Genomic DNA, 22109 nt, shown 5'->3' with positions numbered 1-22109 from the left:
CCTATCTGCAACTTTTATTTTGCATTTCTCTTTTGCTCCTTTCCACTTAAGGGGAAGATATTGACACACACAAAATATGCATGGACAAACTCCATTTTAATATTTTTATTTATTGTGTTACTATCATTTACTTTGGTAAATCCGTATCCCTGTTTAAAGTGCCTTAAAGCAATTAAAACTTAGTTTAAATTCAAGTATTGTAAAATGTACAGAGTCTAAGCACAAAAAAAAGCTGCATAGTGAAAATACTGGAGCAGGCTGATACATTCAGGATGCCAAGTACTCAAGTGGTAACATCAGCTCATGATTCAGGTTACGGATAATTAGCGAGTTTGATACAGTACAGACAGGATGGGACAATATCGATGCATTGTTCTTGCCATGAACAAAGGATAGAAGCATAAATTAACTCTGAGAGAATCTGCAGTATCACTTTTGTCCACATGCCATAAGTAATAAGGCAGATACTGACACTGGAATCAATCCTTTACATGCTGCTGTAATCCAGCAAATCCTGTGCGTAGGTTTTCCAGACTCTGAGCCCCAGCAATCCCAGTGTTCCAGTGGGAGCTGTGACATCTATCCTCTTCTGAATCCTCACAAACAATAATTCTTGTCTTCATACAATCTTGTTTAAGTCTTTGTTTGAAACTTGTCCTGTAAGGTTTTAAAGAAGGATGGCTGTTCCTCTGTGTACTGGTGCAGGGTTTCTCTTGGGATTTGTGTTTGCCCACAGCTACTTTGGGTAGGAGTGGGGAGTGCTTAAGGGGTCTTGTTGAATTGTATTTTGAATTTGTAGCCCTTATTTTGCCCAGTTAATTTGAAGTAGTAACAGTTGTACCCTTTGCATAACAGTGACTTGTCAGATGGACTAGATCAACAGCATCACTTACCTGTAGTGTTTGTCAGAAGAGGAATTTGTTGACGATATTTTAATGCACATTGTTATAATTAACAAAATTAATAGAATGCCAGCATTGTTTGACTCCTCCCATTTGAACAATTAGGGAGTAATTTCATTTGCCTTGGCTAAGAGACTTGTAGTACAGGTGTGTGTGGACACATAAGAAAATGATTTTTCAGGGGAAATTAGTGCTTCAAAATGAGTTGAAAAATATGGCTAAAATACTGGATTGTAACAACACTTTTAAAATGGATGTGTAAGGATGTAGAGGAAAGACATTTTTGCTCAGTCATTGCCTGAAAAAAGGAATTTAAAAATAGTAGCCACTTTTAAAAGAAAACTCATAGTAGTTTATGTATTTTAAGAGTATTTTTGTATGTAATTTTTGCTGTTAGAAAGTATTATTTTAAAATGTCTTTCTAGAAGTATGGCAGCTGTGATATAAATTATTGCAAGAATTCATCAGTCATTATATGAATGGAATACTGAATAATTAAGAGAAGCAAATAGGCATTTCTCATTTTTGGAAAGAGAAAACAAGTTCTCTTTTACAAAGGCAGAATATGTCAAACTATAAAGTTCTAGTTTAATTTTTGTAATATTTGGTGAAATTCTACAAAACAACAACAATGCGAAAATTAAAGGGCTGTACCCAGAGTATAAAACCAGTAAAAGTTGGGTTTCTTGGAATTGGAACCTCCTTGCTCTTCACCCTTTCTTTTAAAGGACTTCTATGGTTTTATTGTGTTGATCCAAGTGCTTGGTAAAATGTTGTGGTTGTAGCAGGCAGCAGCCATGGGAGTCCATCTACAGTTCACTTTTGGAGCCCATTGTGGATGCACTTTGAGGGAATTGGCTGAGGTTAAGGTTTGATGGATGGGATGCTGCAGGATCTCCTCATCACCAGCCTGACTTCAACGTCAGGGAGAGTTTTCTTTTTCGTGTGCAAACACCCGTCCTCTGTGGCTGCCAGGTGGAGATCAAAACGCAAGGAAACTGATTTTTTCCTTAAGCGAGGGTTGTCCTTAAAGAAAGAACCTTCCCATTCCTTAATAACTTCATCCACTTTTTCTGTCCTGAAACAAGGAAGAAAATGTATTTTTTAGGCTATATTAGTAGCCTAATATAAACTGGATTTAAAACAGAGAGAGAAATGGCATCATAAAGAGTTATTTCATATAGTACTGAGATGCCAGAGGTGTCTTTTTTTTACAGATTCATTCTCCAGGGAAGCTAAATAAAGGGTGAGGGTTCATCATGTTCTTGTTTTTGTACTTTAGGTAGACATGGCTACAAAACCACTGTTCCAAATATGTTAGGCAGTTTGTTTCCAAGGAGAAAGTTTGGAATCCAGGCTCAAAAATTTTGCAAGAAACCTCAGTACTGTGGTGGGCAGGACAGAATTCCTGCATCGGAAAACCTTGAGAATAGGGAGGAGAAAGTCTAGTTTAGACTCCAACCTCAGAATGTGGAGCTATATTACATTAAAGAGAGAAAAGGGCAGAAGTAAAAGAGGGAGAATTGAAAAGCCAGCTGATCCAGGAATATTGAGTCAAACAAATCCTGTTGATTCAATTCTCTATGTGTGTGTCAGAATTCAGATCTGAAAGCCAGGCTCTGGGGCCTCACCCAGCTGAGAACACTGCACCTGGCAGAGTTGCTCCGTGCAGATCTGTGTGTGGTGAACAAAGCTCATGCACAAAAATAAACGTCACCTATGGGGTGTGTCTGGTGGACCTTATGATGGCATTAATTTTTTCAGCAGTTGATTATGGTTTAGTGTTAGGAATAGCCCACTACAGTGTGTTTAAAGGTAACATTAAATTAGTCTACAAAAAAAGCTTAAAGAGCAGCAGGAAAAAAAAAAATAAAATGGGGCAATCCAATATTATTAAAGTAACTTCAGGTGAATAACACATCCTAACAGACTTTCACATGCCTATTTGGGAGCCAGGCCCTCCCTTCCCTGTTTGGGGAAACGTAGGAGTTTCCAAGGAGCAAGTTGGAGCAGCTGAGCCTGAATTTATGTGCATAAATATGCCCCAGAGGGACTTCCCAAATGTGGTCTGGGCACTTTGCTTTCAGCCTTTGCAAGATGAATTATTCATAGTTTCATTCTTAACAGAAATAGAAATTACAAATCAGAAGCACCAGCATGGTATTGTTTGCTTATGAAGCCAATGCTAATAAAAAGAACTTTTAAATGTAATGTATTGTTTAACACTGCCATTCAGTGTACCTTCAGGAGCTCTCACTGTGTTCCTGAAGTTCCTGGGCTGTGTGGGCACGATATAAAAGATACCAAATAACGGAAAATTCAAAGCTACTGACACGTAACCTCCACCCTTTACTTCCAACTGTTATTTTGTGAAATTCCTGTTTATCTTACTGTACAGTGCCATGAGCTTCAGCACTTTCCTTCATGATATTTCCATCTAGGATTGCTTGTTTTGTCATCAGTTCCACCTTCTTTGGTTTGTGCTTCTTTACACCCTCTGTAAAAGAATATGCAGGTGTACAGTGAGCATGCAGAAGGGCAAGGGCAGTACACAGGACTTGGAATTATTTCCCGTACATTGGAAAAAGTCCTCTTTTAATATTCAGGAATTTTTCAGTAGTTGTGAACAGTTAGGGCCAAAATTCCTTAAGGAGAAAGTGCCTGAAACTCACCTGAAGGCAGTGTAAAGGTGATCTTGCTAGTGCTGGGCTTTTTGTCATCCTTCTGGGCAGGTACTGAGCTGCAAAACCTGCAAAAAATTATTACAGGCATCTCATAGTATTGAATTACTTTAATTCCTGGCTTGTCACATGAACAGCTGTGAGAAATTTAAAAATGTGAGAATCACAAGAAGTTCTGTTTGATCATGGTAACTGTTTGTTGGGAATTTCTCATTCTGAGCCCAGAACTGGAGGAAGTTACTGACAATATCTGTGCAGTTCCTGCAGGGCTCTGTCGTGGTCTGAGACATGGACTCCCTGCCCAGCACTTCATGTGTGTGGACTGGCCCTGCATGCTAAGACCTGGGGCCACAGGGTCCCAGTGACCCACAGGACCCACAGTGACCACAGTGACCCACTGAGCGCCAGAAACTCCGCAGTCAGTGAAGCTACCTTACAATGAAACCTTTAAGATTTTATACTGTGATTTTTCAATGTTTAGTTCATGTATTTGCAATTCTGATTGTGACCTTCAGAAATGGAAGACAAATTTGAGACTTTTTTCTCTAAGCAGCGAGTACCTGCTCTCTTCTTGCTCCAACAGACTGCGATATGTCGCTATCTCCTCCTCCAGCTTCATCCTCGTGTTCAGGAGAATTTCGTGCTCTCGAAGCTGTTTCTCAATTCCCTTTCTCACTTCCAACAACTCTTTCTCCAAGCATTCAATCTCACCTTCCAAATTTTGTAGCTGCATGTGGTACTGCTGCTCTGTGGCCCGCAGTGAACGTTCCAAACCCTTTTCCTGTGAAATTTAAGTCATATTTTAAGATTTGGAAAGTTTATGTGTAAAGTTGTTACACACATACATGTTTTAATTAACAAACTCTATTTTTACATCAGTTCTTGTAAGATTATTCTTTAAGAACAGGAGTAAAGCTTTCAAGGTAGTACATTGGCTGAGAAATTTTTCAATAAAATCTTTGGTAATTTAAGATCATATTAAAGTGAAGTCACGTCTTGCGCAGCAATCCACTGCCTTGAGTTTACAGATCTCTGATTTTAAAGTTAAGCAATGTGCAGGTCAGTGCTGTATAAAGTGTCTATCTGCTCTTGGAGCTTTTTTGTACTGCTGAATTGAGCAAACGGCTGACGAATGAGTTGATAAATCTGGTTCACACGTTAAAAAAAGGTCATACACATGCTGTGAATTGGTAAGGCAGAATGACCAGGAGCTTGATGGAGGAGTATCATGCAAGTATGTGCTTGGGAGGTGTAAAACAGGACACCACGTGTGTCTGCAGTGGCAGATCCTGCTCCAGAGCATGTGCTGGGTCAGTGTGTGTGAGCGAAGGCTCTGTGAGGAGCTGGAGCCCCCCAAAGCTGAGCATTCCTGTGCTGGATTTCTGCTGTATGGTGGCTGTGACTGTCACAGAAATTGACTGTGGGACAGTTTACATCAAAGACAAGATGTCTTTTTTCTGTGAGATTTCAAGTTTCATTTCTGGCTCTTACCACAGCGTGGAGAGACTCGATTTCGATCTGCATGTGGTGCCACTGCCGTCGGGCTTCGCACAGTTCTGCTCTGGCTGCCTTTAGTGCTTCTGCATCTTTGTCCATTCTTTTACTTGTGCCTTCTTCTAACTACAGGGGACGTACAAAAGATAATATCAAAAATACTCAGATAACGATAATGAATTGCCACATAAAAATGTCTGTTTGGAATTTTTGTGGGAGTTGTATAAATGTGTGAAAGCTCACAGGGAGGAGTTACTATGTAGAGAGAAAGCCTTTATCCCACCGTTTTTGAGAGGAAGTGCTTGCCCACATCTCTATCCCTGGCACCTTTGTCCTAAAGGAATTCTCATACAAATTACTCAATTGTAGTGATACCTTACTCATCTCTGGAGTAAAGGGGCTTAGAGGAGGTGCAGATCGTTCAAACTTCCAGGTTTGAATAAAGTGCTTTGATTTAAATGCATTTTTGATTTCAGGGTTTTGGGTTGTTTTTTTTTTTCCTTTTATCCTGTTAAAAATAGTTTTTGAAAACCACTCCTGATCATGTGTAGGGTCATCTTAGATTTAGACTTATCTTTGATTTTAATAGTATGTTCCTGGTTGTAACTTCTAGAAAAACTGTTTGGCTTACGGAAGGTTTATTTCTTTTTTGATTCTGAGTTTCTCTGCAAGTGGTGAAGATGCCATAAGCCCTTGAAACAGCACTTGCACTTCTGCATATTTTACTGCTTTATGCAGGTTCTTATGATGACGTTGACTCTACGAAAAGAGTCTCTTTAATTCAGGTCTTACAAACTAAGAAAAATAATGGTTTTGTTCCCCTGATATTCATACTGACCTATTACAACTTTGCCAGATGATCATTTTTGTGAAAAATCATCCACAAGTGAACCCCCAATGTTCTTTTCTTCCCCTTTCTTGCCTGGGTACTGCAGAATTTGTGTGACAGGATCAAACCAATGTGCATTGGCTGCTTTGTGCCAACACACAGATAAACTTGGCTTCCCTGTCGGGTGTGCAGGTGCCGAGTGTCTGGCACTGCTGGTGGATCAGCCAGGCTGCAGCAGCCTCTGGCCTATCCTTAAAACAAACCTCTGGGATTCCTGCAATACCTGAGAACAAGGTGACAGAATACCTGATTCCCCCTGAATTTCTTTACATTTGATGGCTCAAAATTGTTTTGCCATTTGATTTCAGTTGGGTTTAGAGCTGTTTGTATGTACATCCCTAACAGCAACATTGTGTGCTGGTAACATTTAATCAAGCTGTATGAGAGAACAACTGAAGAGCAAAACATAGTTTGTACTGTGAGCAATAGAAAATAGTTCCTGCAAAAGTACAGTGTACTTTACTAGAGGGCTAAAAATGGCAAAGATCGCTGTATATAAAACGATTCTCTTCAGGATTCTTTTTTCCTCTGAGGAACTCCATGGAGCTAGAGGTTACCCTGTACAGCCTATGTCATCATCCCTAAAATCCCAGCAATAGCCCGGCTGCAGGGACAGAAAAGCATCCCGATGAATTACACAGCATTCGTTCAGCGTGAATCCATACCCTTAACAAAATCTATTTCTGATTCATCTAGTTCACATCTTACTGCGGTAAAATCCACATCCCTTCCCCGAAAATCTGCTGCATTGAAAGGAATTACTGTACCTCATAGAGGCTGCGGGAGGAACTGTACGGCCAGGGAATGGCTCCGTACTCTGCAAGGTGTGTGGCTGTGAGGAGGCATTACCTGCGTCGTTGCTGAGCTGACGGTCTTTATCTGATTTCGGGTGATGAGCGATTCATACTTTGCCCTGATCTCTTGGCGGAGCCGAGCCGGCTCCATCCTCCTCCTCCTCCTCCTCCCATCCTCCCCGGCTCCTGGCTCTGCTGCCGGCGGCGCGGGGCTGCGGCCGCGGGGCCGTTAAAGCGGCAGCGGCCCATTTCGGGGAACGCGGGGGGCTCCGGGCCTGCCAGCCCGGCCTGGCAGCAGCTTTAGGCAGCAGAGGATAGCACTAAGATAACTATTCCTAAATGATGTGCCGAAGTGAATATATCGATGTCTTCGTGTTTTTGTTACGCTGTAACTGGGGTTTTATATCCTCAAAAATGTGAGGGTAAGAGAGAGAAAGCAAAGGATAAAGCTGCAGCTGCCCACTAAAGAGGACATAAAAGGACAAAGCCTCCCAGCTGCATGGCTGGGTTGCTGGCAGTGCTGCTGGCAGGTGCCTCCACCATTATTAGGGATGTCGCAGAATTTCCATCCCTAGGTGTTTGAAACTCAGTGAGATGAAGCCTCTGGGTGTCTGACCTGACCCAGTGTTTAGGGCTGTCCCGTTTGAGAAACGAGCTGGGCTCCTGGGCATCCTCTTTTATGGGCAGAAACACACGAGGGAGAGGAATCAGCACTACTGGTGGTGAGTAGTGCTGGTGTGACTTGTGGTAGGGGCTTTGGCTCATCTCCTACAGAGGGCAAAGTTCTGTGAATGTACACTTCAGACACATCACTGCTGTCAGGAAAAGAGTCTTGCTTGTCTCTGATGGTGTTTCAGTATCTGTGCCAGCTCTTGGTGTGCTCAGTACACACAACACACAGTGTGTGTGGGGCTCTTACCCCTTCCCTGACAGCTCCCAGGCAGGTCCAGCACAGCTTGTCTGGTGTGCTGTGCTTCTTCATTTCCTGCTCACTGTCTTGTCTGCTAAGAATGGCTCTTACCTATTTAATTTTATCTCTTGCTTATTTAATTTTTTTCAGTAGTGCACAGTATCAGATATGCAGCAAAAAAAATTCCAATTTTGATAGAAATTTAAAATTTAGTGAAGAGAGAAGTGCATTTTAGGCTCTAAACGAGAGCCTAAAATGAATGGTAAAACATAAATCATAAAACAGGCTGTAAACTTTCACAAGACACATGTCTTTTTAGAAGTCAAAATATTGTACCACTTAAAAGTCTCCTGGTGTAAAAAGGCTTCCCTGTTCTTGGCTATGTCTGTTGGCACATGTGAAAGGATGCTGTGTTTGGATTTTATTTTCCTTAGCTGACTGTCTTCCAGTTGACCTGGACTAAGATGGAAAGGTTTTGTTGTCCATTCTCTTTTCTACAAGTGTCTCAATTATCCTTGTTCTGTGTAGTTCTAAACCCAAAATACTGTCAGTGTTTGTTATTGATGGGATGAGAACAGTTATATAAGAAAACCATTAGGAATCCATCAGATAAACACAAGGTATTGCACTTGGGATGGTATAAACTAATGCTTTCTTTTTCTATATTTTTTTTCAGGTGTAAAGGGAACACCTGGCTATGAGACTCCTGAAGGCTAAAGGTAGGTAGGTGTAAGCAATTGCATCTTTCCTAGGACTTCTGGAACTTTGAATTCTAGCTGCTTTCAATGTTCATATTTTATTGCTGGCTCACCACACAGCTGGAGGGGGTCATGGAGAATAAAGGGACACAAATACCTTAAAGCTTGTGGAGTTCTTTTTATTAGGGATGAAAGCTGGAAAATGAGGTTAGAACAGCAAAATTATTTTATTAATAGATTACTAAAGATTATAAAAAGGAAAATGATTAAATGTGTGCTTCTATTGAACAGAGATTTGATGATATTTTTGAAGAACACCATGGAAATCATACAGGTAATGCTGATAGAGTGAAGCAGGAAATATATTGCATGTCTGCAAGGAATTTGTCTTATCTAAAAGATTCTTAGTACAAAGCCAAATGTTTTATCACTTCATACAAAAGAATAAAATTATTTATCCATTTTGGCTTGGAGCAAATGGATCCGTTGCCACATCAGATTGTGCCTCATATCTTCTCTTCAACTTCCTTAACGTGGGATGCAACAACTTTTCCATCTACCACTTCTTCGACAATTGTCTTGATCTTTCTAGTTTTGGTTGGATCTAAACATCATGAACAAAACAAAAAATATTTATCAATGTGTTAAAAATTATAAACCAAAGTAACACATGAAAGTACCCCCTTTTCCTTTCCAGCTGGCTTCTGATTTTAATGAACTCTATGATGTAGTTAAACAGGAGAACTTATAACTTAATTTATAAGAATGACCTTAGAAACAAAATTTTATTTGTTCTACCTACCTTGAGAAGAGTCCAGTGATTGTGTTTGAGATTTGGACCCTGTCAGGGATGAGCTTTCAAATGTAACTGCCTGTCCAGCGCCCCTAAAAGGGAATCAGAGACATGCACTATTGCAGGATGTTCCATAGGGTCAGGATAAATTCCCTGTTCATGGTGACATTGATAAATTATTTAAATAGTGAGCAGAATGGCTCACTCTTCCTCAGTCACTGTGATATTTCAGATCACTGTATGTGCCTTACTTGGAGAATGTTCCACTTATTTTACCTCTTTTTTTCCTGGAGAGGATTCTGCTACAGAAAATAAACCCAAGGAGATATTTTGTGTCAAGCAGTTCCTTACACAAATTCTCCATCCAGCAGGCGCCGGTAGGTTTCAATCTCCATTTCCAGACGAGTCTTGATGTCCAGGAGCTGTTGGTACTCTGCGTTCTGGCGCTCCATGTCAGCCCTGACCTGGAAAAGCTGGGACTCCAGGTTCCCGATCTGCATTTGGATTTGTGACAGCTGGGCGCAGTAACCACCCTCTGTTTCTGCTAAAGTGTCTTCCAGGGATTTTTTCTGTGTAAGGATATGAAAAAACCTCTGGTTAAGGAAAAAAATCTCTTTACAAAACAAACTGAAGTAGCTTAAGGGAGTGAGCACAGCTGCATTACTCAGAAGGTTTTATTTTCTTTTTGAAAACACCAATTTGAAAACTGTCCCTTGTTACTTCCCTAAATGTGATGCAAAAACTCATCTGCTTTGTGACACGCACTTTGCAATCCAGTTAGATATATTACTGCTATTTAGGAACTAAAATTATATAGGATTTAATCGGAAACAAATGCAAATCTTCAATTCTGTGGAATAGGATTAGGTCTAAAAAGACTTTTGAAGTTGCTGAATTGGCTCTGAGCAGTCAGCAGCTTCCCAGAACTTACCATGGCAAGCTGAGACTGCAGCTCTATTTCCAGGCTCTGGAGAGTCCGTTTTAAATCTGTGATCTCGCTCTTTCCCGACTGGAGCTGCTCAGTATTGGTGGAGATCTCTCTTTTCAGCTCCCCACTCTGAAATGACAAGGGAAAATGGGGTTTAATTTTACTGTTCCAAGTATTGAACTCATTTTCCCGTACATTCTGCTGAGTTTCCTCTCTCTGGTTGTTACTTTTTCATTGAACCACGCCTCGGCCTCTTTACGGTTTTGCTCAGCAATGACTTCGTACTGTCCCCTCATGTCATTCAGAAGCTTGGTCAGGTCAGTCCCTGGAGCAGCATCCATTTCCACACTGACTTGGCCAAATTCACTGCTTTGGATGCCCTGAAGCTCCTGCAGAGATTGAAAACAAAGAGAAGCTTCTGTTAATAAAAGACAAAATAGTTCTACCAAAATATATGCAAAGAAATAGATGTGATATAAATTCTGTTTCAACAAGGATCTGTAGCTTGTTTCTCACACTTTCACTTAGCAAACTCAAAAAATAACAGCAAACAAAACTATAATGAAACCCAGGAACTCCCATTGGCTTAATTAAATACAGGAGTAATTTGATGTTTCACAATTTCATGTGTCTTGTTATTATTTCACAAAGGAAAAAAATTACCTCTTCATGATTCTTCTTGAGATAAGCCAGTTCTTCATTCAGGCTTTCAATCTGCATCTCCAGATCTGCCCTGGTCATGGTCAGCTCATCCAGGACTCTGCGCAGACCATTGATGTCAGCCTCCACGCTCTGCCTAAGAGCCACTTCATTCTCATATCTATGCATAAAGGGATTAAATATTATTTTTTATATGGCCAGTGAGGTCAAATGCAAACTATTACTGTGCTTTATTTTAGCTTTAATAGGAAAACTTAATACACATAGTTATTATAATACTGTTTAATAATTATATTAAAAATATTATACAAGGCTATAGATTTTTAATACAAAAGAACTTTCTTCTTAAGATATGAGTAGGAGTTTTTGTAGCATTAAGATATCCTTACTTCAGTCTGAAGTCATCAGCAGCCAGTCTGGCATTATCAACCTGCAGAATGATCCTGGCGTTGTCAATGGTTGCATTGATGATCTAGAATACAAACAGTGTTCAGAGAATGATGTTACTGCCCAAAGACTTCATGGCTTCCTAATCGCTTTAAACTTTGTGTCCTACAAGGGTTTGTAGAACTGCATTCCATCACTGCCTGCTCCTTTATTCAGATTAGACAAATCACTGTGACACAGCTACAGAACTGCTTTAATATGCAGGAAAAATTCATCATGTCACCAGTGACAGAGGTCACTGCAAGTGTCAGTTCCAAAGGATAAATGTGCTCTTGGTTTCTGAAAGAAATTTGTTATTTTCATTCATACTATTAAGTGAGTTATTAATATAAAGATATGTTAAATACATTGCTTTACTACCTTGTTTCGAAGATCTTCAATGAGGGGGTAGAATTTACTGTAGTCATTCCCAGATCCAGGGGTGCTAGTTCCAGGGCCATTTTTCTCATACCACTCACGGATTTTGGACTCCAGCTCAGTATTGGCCTCTTCTAGAGATCTCACTTTGTCCAGATATGCAGCCAGACGGTCATTGAGGTTCTGCATAGTTTCTTTTTTTGAGCCAGAAAGAAGGCCACCATCTCCGGCACCAGCAGGGCCAAACCCACCTCCAAAACCAGTCCCTAAGCCACCACCAAAGCCACTTCCAAAAGCAGCACCTGAACTGCTGCCAAAACCACTTCCCAAACCTCCCCCAAACCCACTGCCTAAGCCACTTCCATAGCTACCACCCAAACCACCTCCATAGCTTCCACCAAAGCCACTGCTGAAGTTGCTCCCATATCCTGCAACTGAGCTGCTCCCAAAGCCCCCACCGAAGCCAGAGCTTGAGCCCAACAGAGAAGCTGCACCAAACCCTCCACCAGAACCCCCACCAAATCCAAGCCCACTGCCACCATAGCCTCCTCCACCACTGGAACTGGACATCCTCAGAGATCCCCCTCCAAATCCGCTCCGAGAGGAGAAGGGCCGGGAGCCGCCGCTTGTGCGCACGGAAAGGGCCATGGTGCTCGAGGTGCCGGGATCCGTGCAGGGTACAACAGACGGCAGGGCACAGCCGAGCGCGGGCGGCTTTATAGAGGGACGGCAGGGGGTGTTTCGGGAGGAGTCCCCACCTCCTCGGGAGAGCTTTCACACTCTCTCTCCCTCCTGTTTGGAGGGCATGTCAGTTTAGTGTGTTCTGACCAACCGAAATGATACGTGCCAACCGAAATTGCCAATGGGAGTGGAAATCTGCTGCCCTCCAGGTATTTGTATGAGGGGAAATGGGTGGGGTGGAGCTGAGGCATCACGATTGTGTTCTGCCATGTGCAATGGAGCACAAAAAGTTCTTTTCGCATTTAAATCCCTCCTAAATAATTGTTTTGTCATTGCAGATTCGGTGCTTCCTGCATTTGGGGCTGTTCTTACAGGAGTTTGCTAAGTCAGCAGAGTGATCCCTTTGATCCCTGCTTCTCAGCCTGTGTGGCAGGAATGTCTTTCTTTTCATAATGCTCTTCTGGCAGGAGTTTCTGCTGGATTAGTGCTCCTGGATGCTTGATAGGAAGTAAGAAAAGCGACCATCAGGTGTCCAAGGGCACATGGATGTTCAGGTTCACAGATGTTCAGCAGCTTCAGGGTGATCATTAATCTGAAAATATGAATATGCTTAGACCAAAAAGGATTTGGAATTGGGTTTATGCTCTAATCCTTTCATCATTGAAATACCTCAGGGTGATATGCTTATAGTCTATAGCATATAGTCTATAGAATATTAGAGTTTGAACTTTGGACCTGGGAACTGATAACTGTCTGCTAGTTTGCTGTTATCTCAAAATAATAAATCTGATTTCTGTATTTGGTGCTTTTTATTATACAAATCTAAAGACCAAATGTAGCACTCCTGGGTGCAGGTTTGGGCATGGGAACCCTCCCAGCCAGTATATTTTTCGTTTGAAGTTATTTTGATAAATGGAAAATTATTTTTTCTTTGTCCTGGCTTAATTATATCATTGGATTTGTGAACTGAAATGTGTTAATTTTTGATTTATCCGCACCCAGGAGCATGGGGTGCTTTTGGGGCAGAAAAGAGCGGAAGATCAAAGGTGTAAGTGAAGCATTTCTGTGGAAATGAGCTGATAGCCTGGTCCCAGTGACTGGGGGCAGTGAAAGCAGAGGATTAGTTCCTTGGCAGCTGTTTATGTACAGTACATAGCTCTGGACAGGTGAGGTTTCATAGGGAAGAGCTTTGTGTGTTTATGTTCTCAGGAGGCAAATGTAAACTCCTGGGGCTGAGAATCCAGGTGTGGCACAGAGGCCTCTCTATGGGACAGGGAACATTATTGGCACAGGAGGGTTTGAGAGAGAGGGAGATAATTTCAAATATATTCTTATTGATAAAATATCTTGGCTTGCTGTGGTCCCTGGTAATCATTCATAGAATGTGAAAAATATCAAATAGGCTTCTTCAATTTATTTTTTCATGTTAATATATTGTGAAAAGCAAATTGACACTTCTTATTTATTTGAAAATCAGATTTTAAGGAAGTGAAGCTGCTTTATATTTGCGTGGGAGTTCACCTTCAGAAAAGGCATGCTGAACTAATGTCTTAATGCATTTTAAAAACCTATTACTTCCTTTTTTATCAGCGTTGGAAGCAATTATACATTCATACCAGGATGATTTGAATTTTTTTTCATCAAGGTACTTGGTCACTATGTAAGTAAACTCCAAGTGTTCTATATTGTGACTTACAGATTTTTATTAATGCTTCCCACAAACAACCACAACAAAAGATTTTATATTTTGGCATTTTTTAAATCCTTCTGGAGTTTAGGGTGAATTAGATCAGATTCTTTATAAATCTTTTAGTTTTGGCATCAGCTCCAGTGAACATCAGAGACATCTTTTCTGCGGGTGCCATTTACATCTTCTCTTCAATCTCTCTGACCTCAGAGGAGACAATCTTGCCATCAACCACCTCCTCAACTATTGTCTTGATCTTCTTAAATTTACTTGATTCTGTTAAGGAAATTGAAAAGAGAAGTAATTTAATGCAATGTACATTGACAGAGTTAATGTTACTTGGGAGCCTCAGTCTCCCTGTGCAGCCAGCAGGGAGAAGCAGATGCTTCTGCAGTTCTGCAGAGGTGAATTCAGTAACTCTCTGTTGTTCTCATGGCTCTCTGAGGACTCAACAAATTACAGAATAGGTAAGGTGAACCTGTGATTTTACACTGGGCACCTGAATTGTGTATATAAACTCAGGTTTGTATATTCCCCATAGGCTAACCATACAGTTGATTGCTTTCTTGATGTGGGATTCCACTGGCTGATTATTTGCTCTGAAGCTGCAATTTTACATCAGGCTATTTCAATCCATAACATTTCAATAGGCAGCTATCAAAACAGAAAGAATTTGGTGGACATACCTTTTTCAGCCTCCGTTATCGACGCTGTCGCTTCTAAATCCCTGTTCAAATTGTAAATTAGAAAATGTAACTGTATGGCAACTCATGTATTGAAGAACCACTCTTGTGAATTTCCTATGTGTTTGATCAGGACATCTAATCCCCTTTCATCAATATATTTAATCAGGAGATAACTCAGTGAAATGAGTTTTCTCAGGTAAAGTGAAACTTGCTAAGCATAAGCTGCAGGTGCAGTTAATCTGCAGATTCATCTCTGAATGCCAGGACTACAGCTCACACAGGAACACCCCGTCTAGTTCCTGAGCCAGAACAGCTGAACAGGTAGAATCTGGGGGAAGTTCCACTCTCTGCTTAACCCACACAGACAAGTTGATTGAAAACTGCATTACTGGTGTTCCTGGCATGTGAACATCTACCCAACTGCCCTGCTCACAGAGTGACACTCTGCAGGCTGGGAGAGCCCACCTCAAAGTTCCACAGCAGCTTCAGCAGCCCAGCCTCAACAGCAGCCTGCTCTGATTCTGTGGCTGACAACTGGGCAATGGGCTTCTCCACCCCAAAGCAGTTGGAGAGAGGCAGATTTGACACAAAACCCAAACCAACACGCAGAGCCATGTGTGTGCTCACCCGACTTCCTCTCCCTCCAGCAGCCGGCGGTACGTGGCGATCTCCATCTCCAGGCGAGTCTTGACATCCATCAGGATGCTGTACTCACTGTTCTGAGCCTCCATGTCAGCTCGGAGCTGCCTCAGCTGAGCCTCCCGACTGGAAATTAGTTGCTGTATCTGGTCAAGCTGGTAACTGTACCGTGCTTCTGTTTCAGCCACAGAGCCTTCCAGGGCCTGTTTCTGTAGTCCATGGGAAGAACAGTGACATATTATTCAGAGAATACATTTTTCTGTTAAAATAACATTTGATTGTAAAGCCGCTCATTCCTCTATTTATCTGTGTAACTCTCTGCTATCCAGAGAGTCTTTATTTTGCTTTTTGTTACTTACCATGGACAGCAGGGACTGTAATTCCAGCTCCAGGCTCTGGGAGACCTGTCTCCGTTCTGTGACCTCTTTCCTTTGGCCCTCCAGCAGCTCAACATTGAGGGCAACTTCCTGGTGCAGCTCTGCTGTCTGGAATGAGGAATGAGAGACTGTGAACTCCAGCCAGGCATGACTGAGGTTCTTGCTGATGTTTAAGCAGTTGACTTTACCTCCTGTTCATAATGTTCTTTGGCTTCTTGGCGGTACTTTTCTGCCATTTCTTCATATTGCTTCCTCATGTTTTCCATAATAGTTGCGAGATTGGTGCCGGGAGCAGCATCCACTGCCACGTTCACAGAGCCGCCTGCCTCCTTGCGCAGCCTGTCCCGCTCCTGCAGCAATGGGGACCGTGTTAGCACCAGCTGCCATTGGACACAAACTCAACATCTACACACACAACTAATCCCTAATAGTACCTTGGGGCAAGACAACTGAATCACCTTGTAAACACTGTTTACTGCGCCTCGTCTTAGAAGAGTCTGCATACTTTATAGCAATAAATGTTGTATCATAGATAAATATATCATGAAAATTATTTCCTCAGAATCTAACCTGTGGAATGAGGGCAGAAGTCATGCCTCCCATTTGTTTACTTTTTGAGGTAGTAATTCCTGAACTGTAAATTTTTCTTAGAGAAAGCATTCACCCCTTCATACCTGGAATGGAGAAGTGTTCAGCCTTTTAATCTCTGACACCTTGAATGTCCCTTAGTGCCACACATGGTTATACTGCTTTCAGGAAGGATAGAAATGCTTCCTAGTGAGGTTGGTTGTGTTTGCCACTCAAAACCCCTCTCCCTGGCAGTGGTCAGCTGCTCTCACCTCCTCGTGGTTCTTCCTAAGGAAAACGAGCTCCTCAGTGATACTCTCAATCTGGGACTCCAGGTCAGCTTTCGTCAGAGTCAGGTCGTCACGGACACGGAGCAGTCCGGTGATGTCGCTCTCCACACTCTGCCTGAGCAGGTGCTCGTTCTCAAACCTGTACAATGCAGTGCCTTTTGTCATCATTGGGATGCAACAGTTTGGGGCAAATGTTAGAATCAGTAACTATCACAGTCATTGTGAAGTTTTTGTTAAAGTTGGAAAATGTTCACTTCTTGGCACCGATTTCTCTAAGTGGAAGCTTTCCTAAATAAGAGGAGCATGAAAGAGAATTGATATAAAATCACGATACTTACTTCAGCCTAAAGTCATCAGCAGCCAGCTTGGCATTGTCGATCTGCAGGACAAGCCTGGAATTTTCCATCTGGGCCTCTGCAATCTAAAGGGAATGGTGGACAAGCATTAAAACTTTGCACAGAAATTCACACTTGATCCTTTCCTGGGAATGAATATTGTAAGTGGACTTCATCCTCCTTCACTTCAGCTGTGTGTTGGTCAGCTGGCTTTAAGCTAAGTTCCATCTGAAGTGCATGAGAGGAATTAGGGATGTCCAAAAGAGAAATTGTCCTGCCATGAAATAAGTATATCAAATAGTTGGGATGAACTGCTCTCTGAAGGGATCTGCTTTTAAATGGTGGGAAGTAGAACTGATAAAAAGTAAAAGGGAAAAGACTGAAGGAAGTTCTGGAAACATGACTTGACAAACCTGTCAGTTGATTGTTGGGAATGTTTCATTGTTTCCAGTAGTAATTTATTATTTTAAATAGTGGTATTTAATTTTTTTCTGAGTGTTTCCCCTTATTTTCTAAAAAACCACTTTGAAATAGACTGTTGCTAAACTGTATTTAAATATGTAGATTACCATTAGTACTTTCTCTAATTAAAGCCACCTAAGGCAAATATCATAGAACTAGTAAATTTTGTGTCACAGATTTTTCAGGTATGAGATTACTCTCAACTGCAGGCATATATCTGGTATTGCAAATGATCAAAAATAAGCTTTTTCTTCCCAGCTAGGCCAATTACAATTTGGAAAAGTACATTTTCTACAGCAGATTATTCTCTATCTCACTGATAATTGCAATTCCTATAGTTATGGAAGGCTCTGTGATCTCTTACCTTACTTCTGAGTTCTTCAATTGTTTTGAAGTAGGAGCTGTAGTCCTGCCCTACGCTTACAGTGTTCTTTTCATACCATTCCCTGATCTGCTTCTCAATCAGGGAGTTGGACTTCTCCAGGGAGCGCACCCTCTCCAGGTAGGCAGCCAGGCGATCGTTCAGGTTCTGCATGGTTGATTTCTCGTTGCCAGCGAGCAGCACATCGCTCCCAGTGATGCTGAGCTGGAGGCTCCCTCCGAGGCCAGAGCTGCTGCTGGTCGATATGCGGGTGCCATAGCCCCCAGCTCCCCCATAGACACTGGGTGCCTGGATCTTCTGCAGGGACATTTTCCTGGAGGTCAGACTGCTGATGCTGGGTGCAGAGGGCTGGACACGGCTGCTCGAGCTCCACTGGATGCTGCGGGCGGAGAATGCCATTGTGCTCTTTGTCTTGTGGCCTGAGGCAGGTAAACCAGCACAGATGGGGGTGGTAGCTGGGAGCTGAGTGTGCCCTGTGCACCTTTATACAGGTCCAAGAGGAAGCACTGTGGCTGCAAACCCCACCTATGTTGACGCAGAGTGGCACTAGTATCAGCACAAAGAGCACACAGGATATTGCCCCTACTCCCCATAATTTGAAGGGGTTCTCATCTGTTCGTCTCTGTTTGAGGAACACTCCCTGCTAGTTTGCTTGCTTTGTTATTTTGTATAACAGATAAACAGAAAATGATCTGTTGAATCATTTATAACCATATACCTGCAGCCAACCCTCTCTGTAACCCTTTGGAACAAATGAGCAAGTTCTTAGCCCTCTGCACAGTGCATGAATTTAAAATGAGAATTGCCTGTATGTGACAAGACACTTAAAATATTAATATTTCTGTTGAGTAAGCAATAACTTGGGCCTCAGGACAGTCTAGAACAGTGTATAAATTATTAGGTAGGAGGCAGCTGTACTGCCATGTGAATTCATTTCATAGTAAGCACAAACCAACGTCTGCACTGCCAGTGAAGAGTGGAGGCTGTTGCCATCAGCTTGGATTGAATATGCATTTGTCTGGTATTAGAAAGCCCTTGCAAGTAGAATTTGCGCTTTCAGTACAGCTGAGATTGAGAGGGAAAGGTATTTCTTTGTCTTTAAGTGAGGTAGGAGGAATGAGAATATTGGTAACTTTCACAGCCCACTGTGTTTCACGTGTGAGATCCTGAAGTCCTGGAGTGGCAGAAAGTGTTGAGTTCCAGTTTCCAGCAGAATGAGCCTCCAGCCTTCCTGTGTGGCTGAGGTTGAAGCAAAACAAGTTTCCCTCCTGCCTCATCAGAGACCTCCAGCTAACAAGTGCCATGCTGAGGAATCTGTCCCCAATCCGAGGGCTGTGTTATTAACAGGAAACCAGCTGCCTTTCCATGGCATGAAGAGACTCAACAATCCTACTGCTGATCATGTGGAGGGGTCTTCTGGGCCAACTGTGCTGGCCAACCCTTGATACAGAAAGTGCATGGAGAATTTGACCAGCAAGGGAAGAACCTGACTGCTGAGGGCTCGTTAGTGCTGCAGGAAGAGTGGGTGGCAGGTGTGTGTTGGAACAGTGTGCAGCTCCTGGGGCATCACACTGACAGTGCTTATGTGTGTTACTGATGTTGTCAGGCAGAACAATGAGCACACATGGCTTGTGTTAGTGAGAACAGCTGCTGTACATACTGATTTCCCTCCTTGGGAAACTGGTGAGACATGGAGCTTTGGAGGCACTGAAATGTGTATTGGAGGCACCTTCAGCTTTCTGAGAGCACCCAATCCAGAATAATTAGGTATTAGGGAATATACCAAATATATCAGGGAATTATTACTGCTAACTTTTTAAGTTACTGTGTGGAGATTATTGCTCTTGACTCAAGGCAGAGAGTTAAACTGTTGTTTTTGACTGTTCTGGACACACAGCTTCCAAACCAAAGCAATCAGTGTGCAGGGCAGGATTTATTTTTTTTTCCTAGGAGGATGCTGTGGAGTGTCTTTAGACCTTGAACTTCTTTGGGTGTAACTTGTAATAAAAAAACCATTATGAGATGTGAAACCAAAGTACACTGGCAAATTACACATTTAGTATGTCATTACAGAGACTCAGGGTGGGTTGTCTTTTTTCCACTGAAATTATTCAGGCTGAGTAAGAATTGCTCATTTTAGTAGAGCAGGGTCTACACCTTTAGACTGTAAGAGGCATACAGAAGAGATCCTGCTGTTCTTACATCCCTTGGCTCTGTATCTCACTGCCTAGATCTCTGAAGGGTTGTGTGGCAGTCTATTTAAGAGCAAATATTCTACTTTGTCTTCTTAGTATTAAAATTACTTTCCATGTTACCTTGGTGATATTTTTTTCTAAACATCATTTGGAGGTTCTATTTTTTCATTTAGTGAGCAAATGAAAAAAGAAGTCAGTGATTTGAATTAAGGTGAGCATCAGGCTTAGGTCAGACATTTGCCTTGTGTTATGACTCTGCTGCTTTTGTTCAAGCTGAACCTCCAGCAATTATTTCCTCTAGACTGTTCAGCAGAAGCATCCAAGATATATGCAAAAGGAAGCAAGGAGCAAACTTGATGTGCAAAGATTTTTCTTAGTGTTCTTTTTATTCTCACCCCTTAATTGGTTACTTACAATTTCTCTGGTCTTACAATTTTCAGTATGCTTCTACCCTCTCCAAAAAGCTGGAATATTTGCAAGAATACTTGCTAGGGTCAGGATAGATTCACATCAGAGGAGGGGTTTGCTCCTGGTTTTGGTTCAGTACACTCTTTTCCATGGTTGTATCAGTCACTGGAAAGTGCCAGAGGGAGCCCTGAAGCTGCAGCCATGGCAGTGAGGGCAGGACGAGGCTCCAGCCAGGCTGGAGGGTGAGGGGCTCCTCAGGGCGTCAGTTGGGAGTGGCCCTGGCGTCCTCCAGCCCTGGACTATGCCCAGGTATTATCTGCAAGAACATGGGCTGCCTCTTTTTTTATTTATTTTTTTATTTTATTGGTTGTAAGAGTAGGTTATCTAAATAGATGTTGGGCAACCTAAAAATCTGCTGTCCAGTACTGCAGTTTTGGTCAGCTCTGAAGAAGTGCTGTAACAGTTTGCTGGTGCTTTAGCTCAGCAGAGTTGTTTCAACCCAGACTCAGTTGTGGGAGCTGTAGAGGACAATCTGTGGGTTCACAGGTAGCATTTCCCCTCAGTGACATGCTTGGTCAGAGTGGATTGCCTATAGACATAATAAAACACTTATAGCAACACTAATGAATTGTTTGATTTCCTGAAGAAATGTCACCTGTGTGACAGAAGTTGAATGTGCATTAGAGGGCCATGGAGATAAGTTCTGCAGGGCTCTGATAATGTGGATGCCATTCCAGCTGACTCACCTGTGCTAACCAGCCATGGGCAACCAGTCTGGAGAGTTCAAGGAAAAATGACACACCCAGCTGTGGGTCTGCATTTTTGCTGCCTTTAGGTGGAACAGATGCTTTTCTTTTGGCTGACATAGAGACTGAAATAAAGCAAAGTCTTTTAGTTCAGCCTGTAGAGATGATCCATTCTGGGAGTGAAATCCAAGACCCTTTTTTTGGTCCCTGTGTTTGGGTTTAGCATCATAAGAGTTTTATTCTGAATCTACACTACAGTCCTGAAAGGACATCACTGTGCAAAGTGCATTCAAGAGAGATGCTTTCCATGTTTAATGTTCCAGCCTTATTCCAGTATTCAATATTTCTGGGTCTGAGATATTCCCCTCCTACCTTTGCACCTCCTGTTAATGCCAATGCTCATGAAGCCTGCTCTCTCCAAAGAGCAAAGCAAGGTGTTTTGTTCTTTGCTGAATGGGATCAGAGGAAAGTTTTGGATGATGTCACCAACTCAGCTGGATTCACCTAAGCCCTGAAGATTTGCAGCTCAAGATCTTACACTGTCTGCCTCACGTATTTTTTCCCCTCATTTCCCTCTCCTTTTTATCTTTTGTCCAATGAAAATATCTCAGTCATCAAACCACTGCATCTTATTTCTTTCTGCTTGGAGCTTTGACCAGAGGGGTAAGTTAAAACATTGCATATTTATGGTACTTAGAGAGGTGTTCCAGCTCCTGGAGTGGTGCATGAGGCAGTGTGTGGGTTCCATCCCTCCCCAGCCACAGGTGGAAAATTAAAGTCAGGAGCTGCCTTTCCTGTCTCAGCTGCTCTCCTCCGACAGAATCAGATCTGAGTGCCAACAAAAACAGCTCCAGGCCACACAAACGAACCTTAATTTTTTCTTCCCCAAAAGTGCCATTAAGATCAGCTCTAACACAGGACTGCTGGCAGATCTCTCTCCCTTGGAAAAACCCTGTGCAACTGAAGTGTCAGGGGAATGAGAAAGCTAGTGAACTGGAGAAAATTTCAGCCCACTGACTCTCTCAGTTCTTTAATGCTGGAGTAGTTCAGTGTCCATGAAAAATATTGCATATTTCTGTGATTCAAGAGGCAATTTTAATG

General features: G+C 42.2%; 3 protein-coding genes across 5 annotated transcripts; all 3 read right to left on the bottom strand.

Annotated features, from left to right (window-relative positions):
- On the bottom strand, positions 1-6975 carry KRT222 (keratin 222). 2 transcript variants are annotated; one of them, XM_056511885.1, is made up of 6 exons: positions 6816-6975; positions 5075-5203; positions 4144-4364; positions 3575-3651; positions 3294-3399; positions 1-1980 (listed from the first exon to the last, which is right to left on the bottom strand). In XM_056511885.1, exons 1-6 carry the CDS (start codon positions 6909-6911, stop codon positions 1767-1769), a joined length of 843 nt encoding a protein of 280 aa, XP_056367860.1. In that variant the 5' UTR covers positions 6912-6975; the 3' UTR covers positions 1-1766. The 2 variants fall into 2 exon arrangements, with proteins under 2 accessions (XP_056367860.1, XP_056367861.1); XM_056511886.1 differs by having other exon boundaries at positions 86-1980; positions 6734-6926.
- Positions 6976-8531: 1556 nt separating this feature from the next.
- On the bottom strand, positions 8532-12375 carry LOC130263998 (keratin, type I cytoskeletal 12-like). Of its 2 annotated transcripts, XM_056511878.1 has the most exons (9): positions 12312-12368; positions 11557-11747; positions 11139-11221; positions 10753-10909; positions 10317-10478; positions 10093-10218; positions 9513-9730; positions 9171-9253; positions 8532-8972 (listed from the first exon to the last, which is right to left on the bottom strand). In XM_056511878.1, the coding sequence occupies exons 2-9, from the start codon at positions 11740-11742 to the stop codon at positions 8875-8877; spliced, it is 1113 nt and encodes a 370-aa protein (XP_056367853.1). In that variant the 5' UTR covers positions 11743-11747; positions 12312-12368; the 3' UTR covers positions 8532-8874. The 2 variants fall into 2 exon arrangements, with proteins under 2 accessions (XP_056367853.1, XP_056367852.1); XM_056511877.1 differs by having other exon boundaries at positions 11557-12375.
- A 1585-nt stretch (positions 12376-13960) lies between these two features.
- Positions 13961-18136, bottom strand: KRT20 (keratin 20). Its single transcript, XM_056511865.1, has 8 exons — positions 17642-18136; positions 16819-16901; positions 16463-16619; positions 15812-15973; positions 15606-15731; positions 15235-15455; positions 14608-14648; positions 13961-14197 (listed from the first exon to the last, which is right to left on the bottom strand). The coding sequence occupies exons 1-8, from the start codon at positions 18056-18058 to the stop codon at positions 14100-14102; spliced, it is 1305 nt and encodes a 434-aa protein (XP_056367840.1). The 5' UTR covers positions 18059-18136; the 3' UTR covers positions 13961-14099.
- Between the last annotated feature and the right edge of the window lie 3973 nt (positions 18137-22109).

Source organism: Oenanthe melanoleuca, chromosome 27, assembly GCF_029582105.1.
Source record: "Oenanthe melanoleuca isolate GR-GAL-2019-014 chromosome 27, OMel1.0, whole genome shotgun sequence".
Taxonomy (NCBI): domain Eukaryota; kingdom Metazoa; phylum Chordata; class Aves; order Passeriformes; family Muscicapidae; genus Oenanthe; species Oenanthe melanoleuca.
The sequence above is the reverse complement of the archived record's forward strand: the minus strand, read 5'-3'. Positions and strand labels throughout refer to the sequence as shown.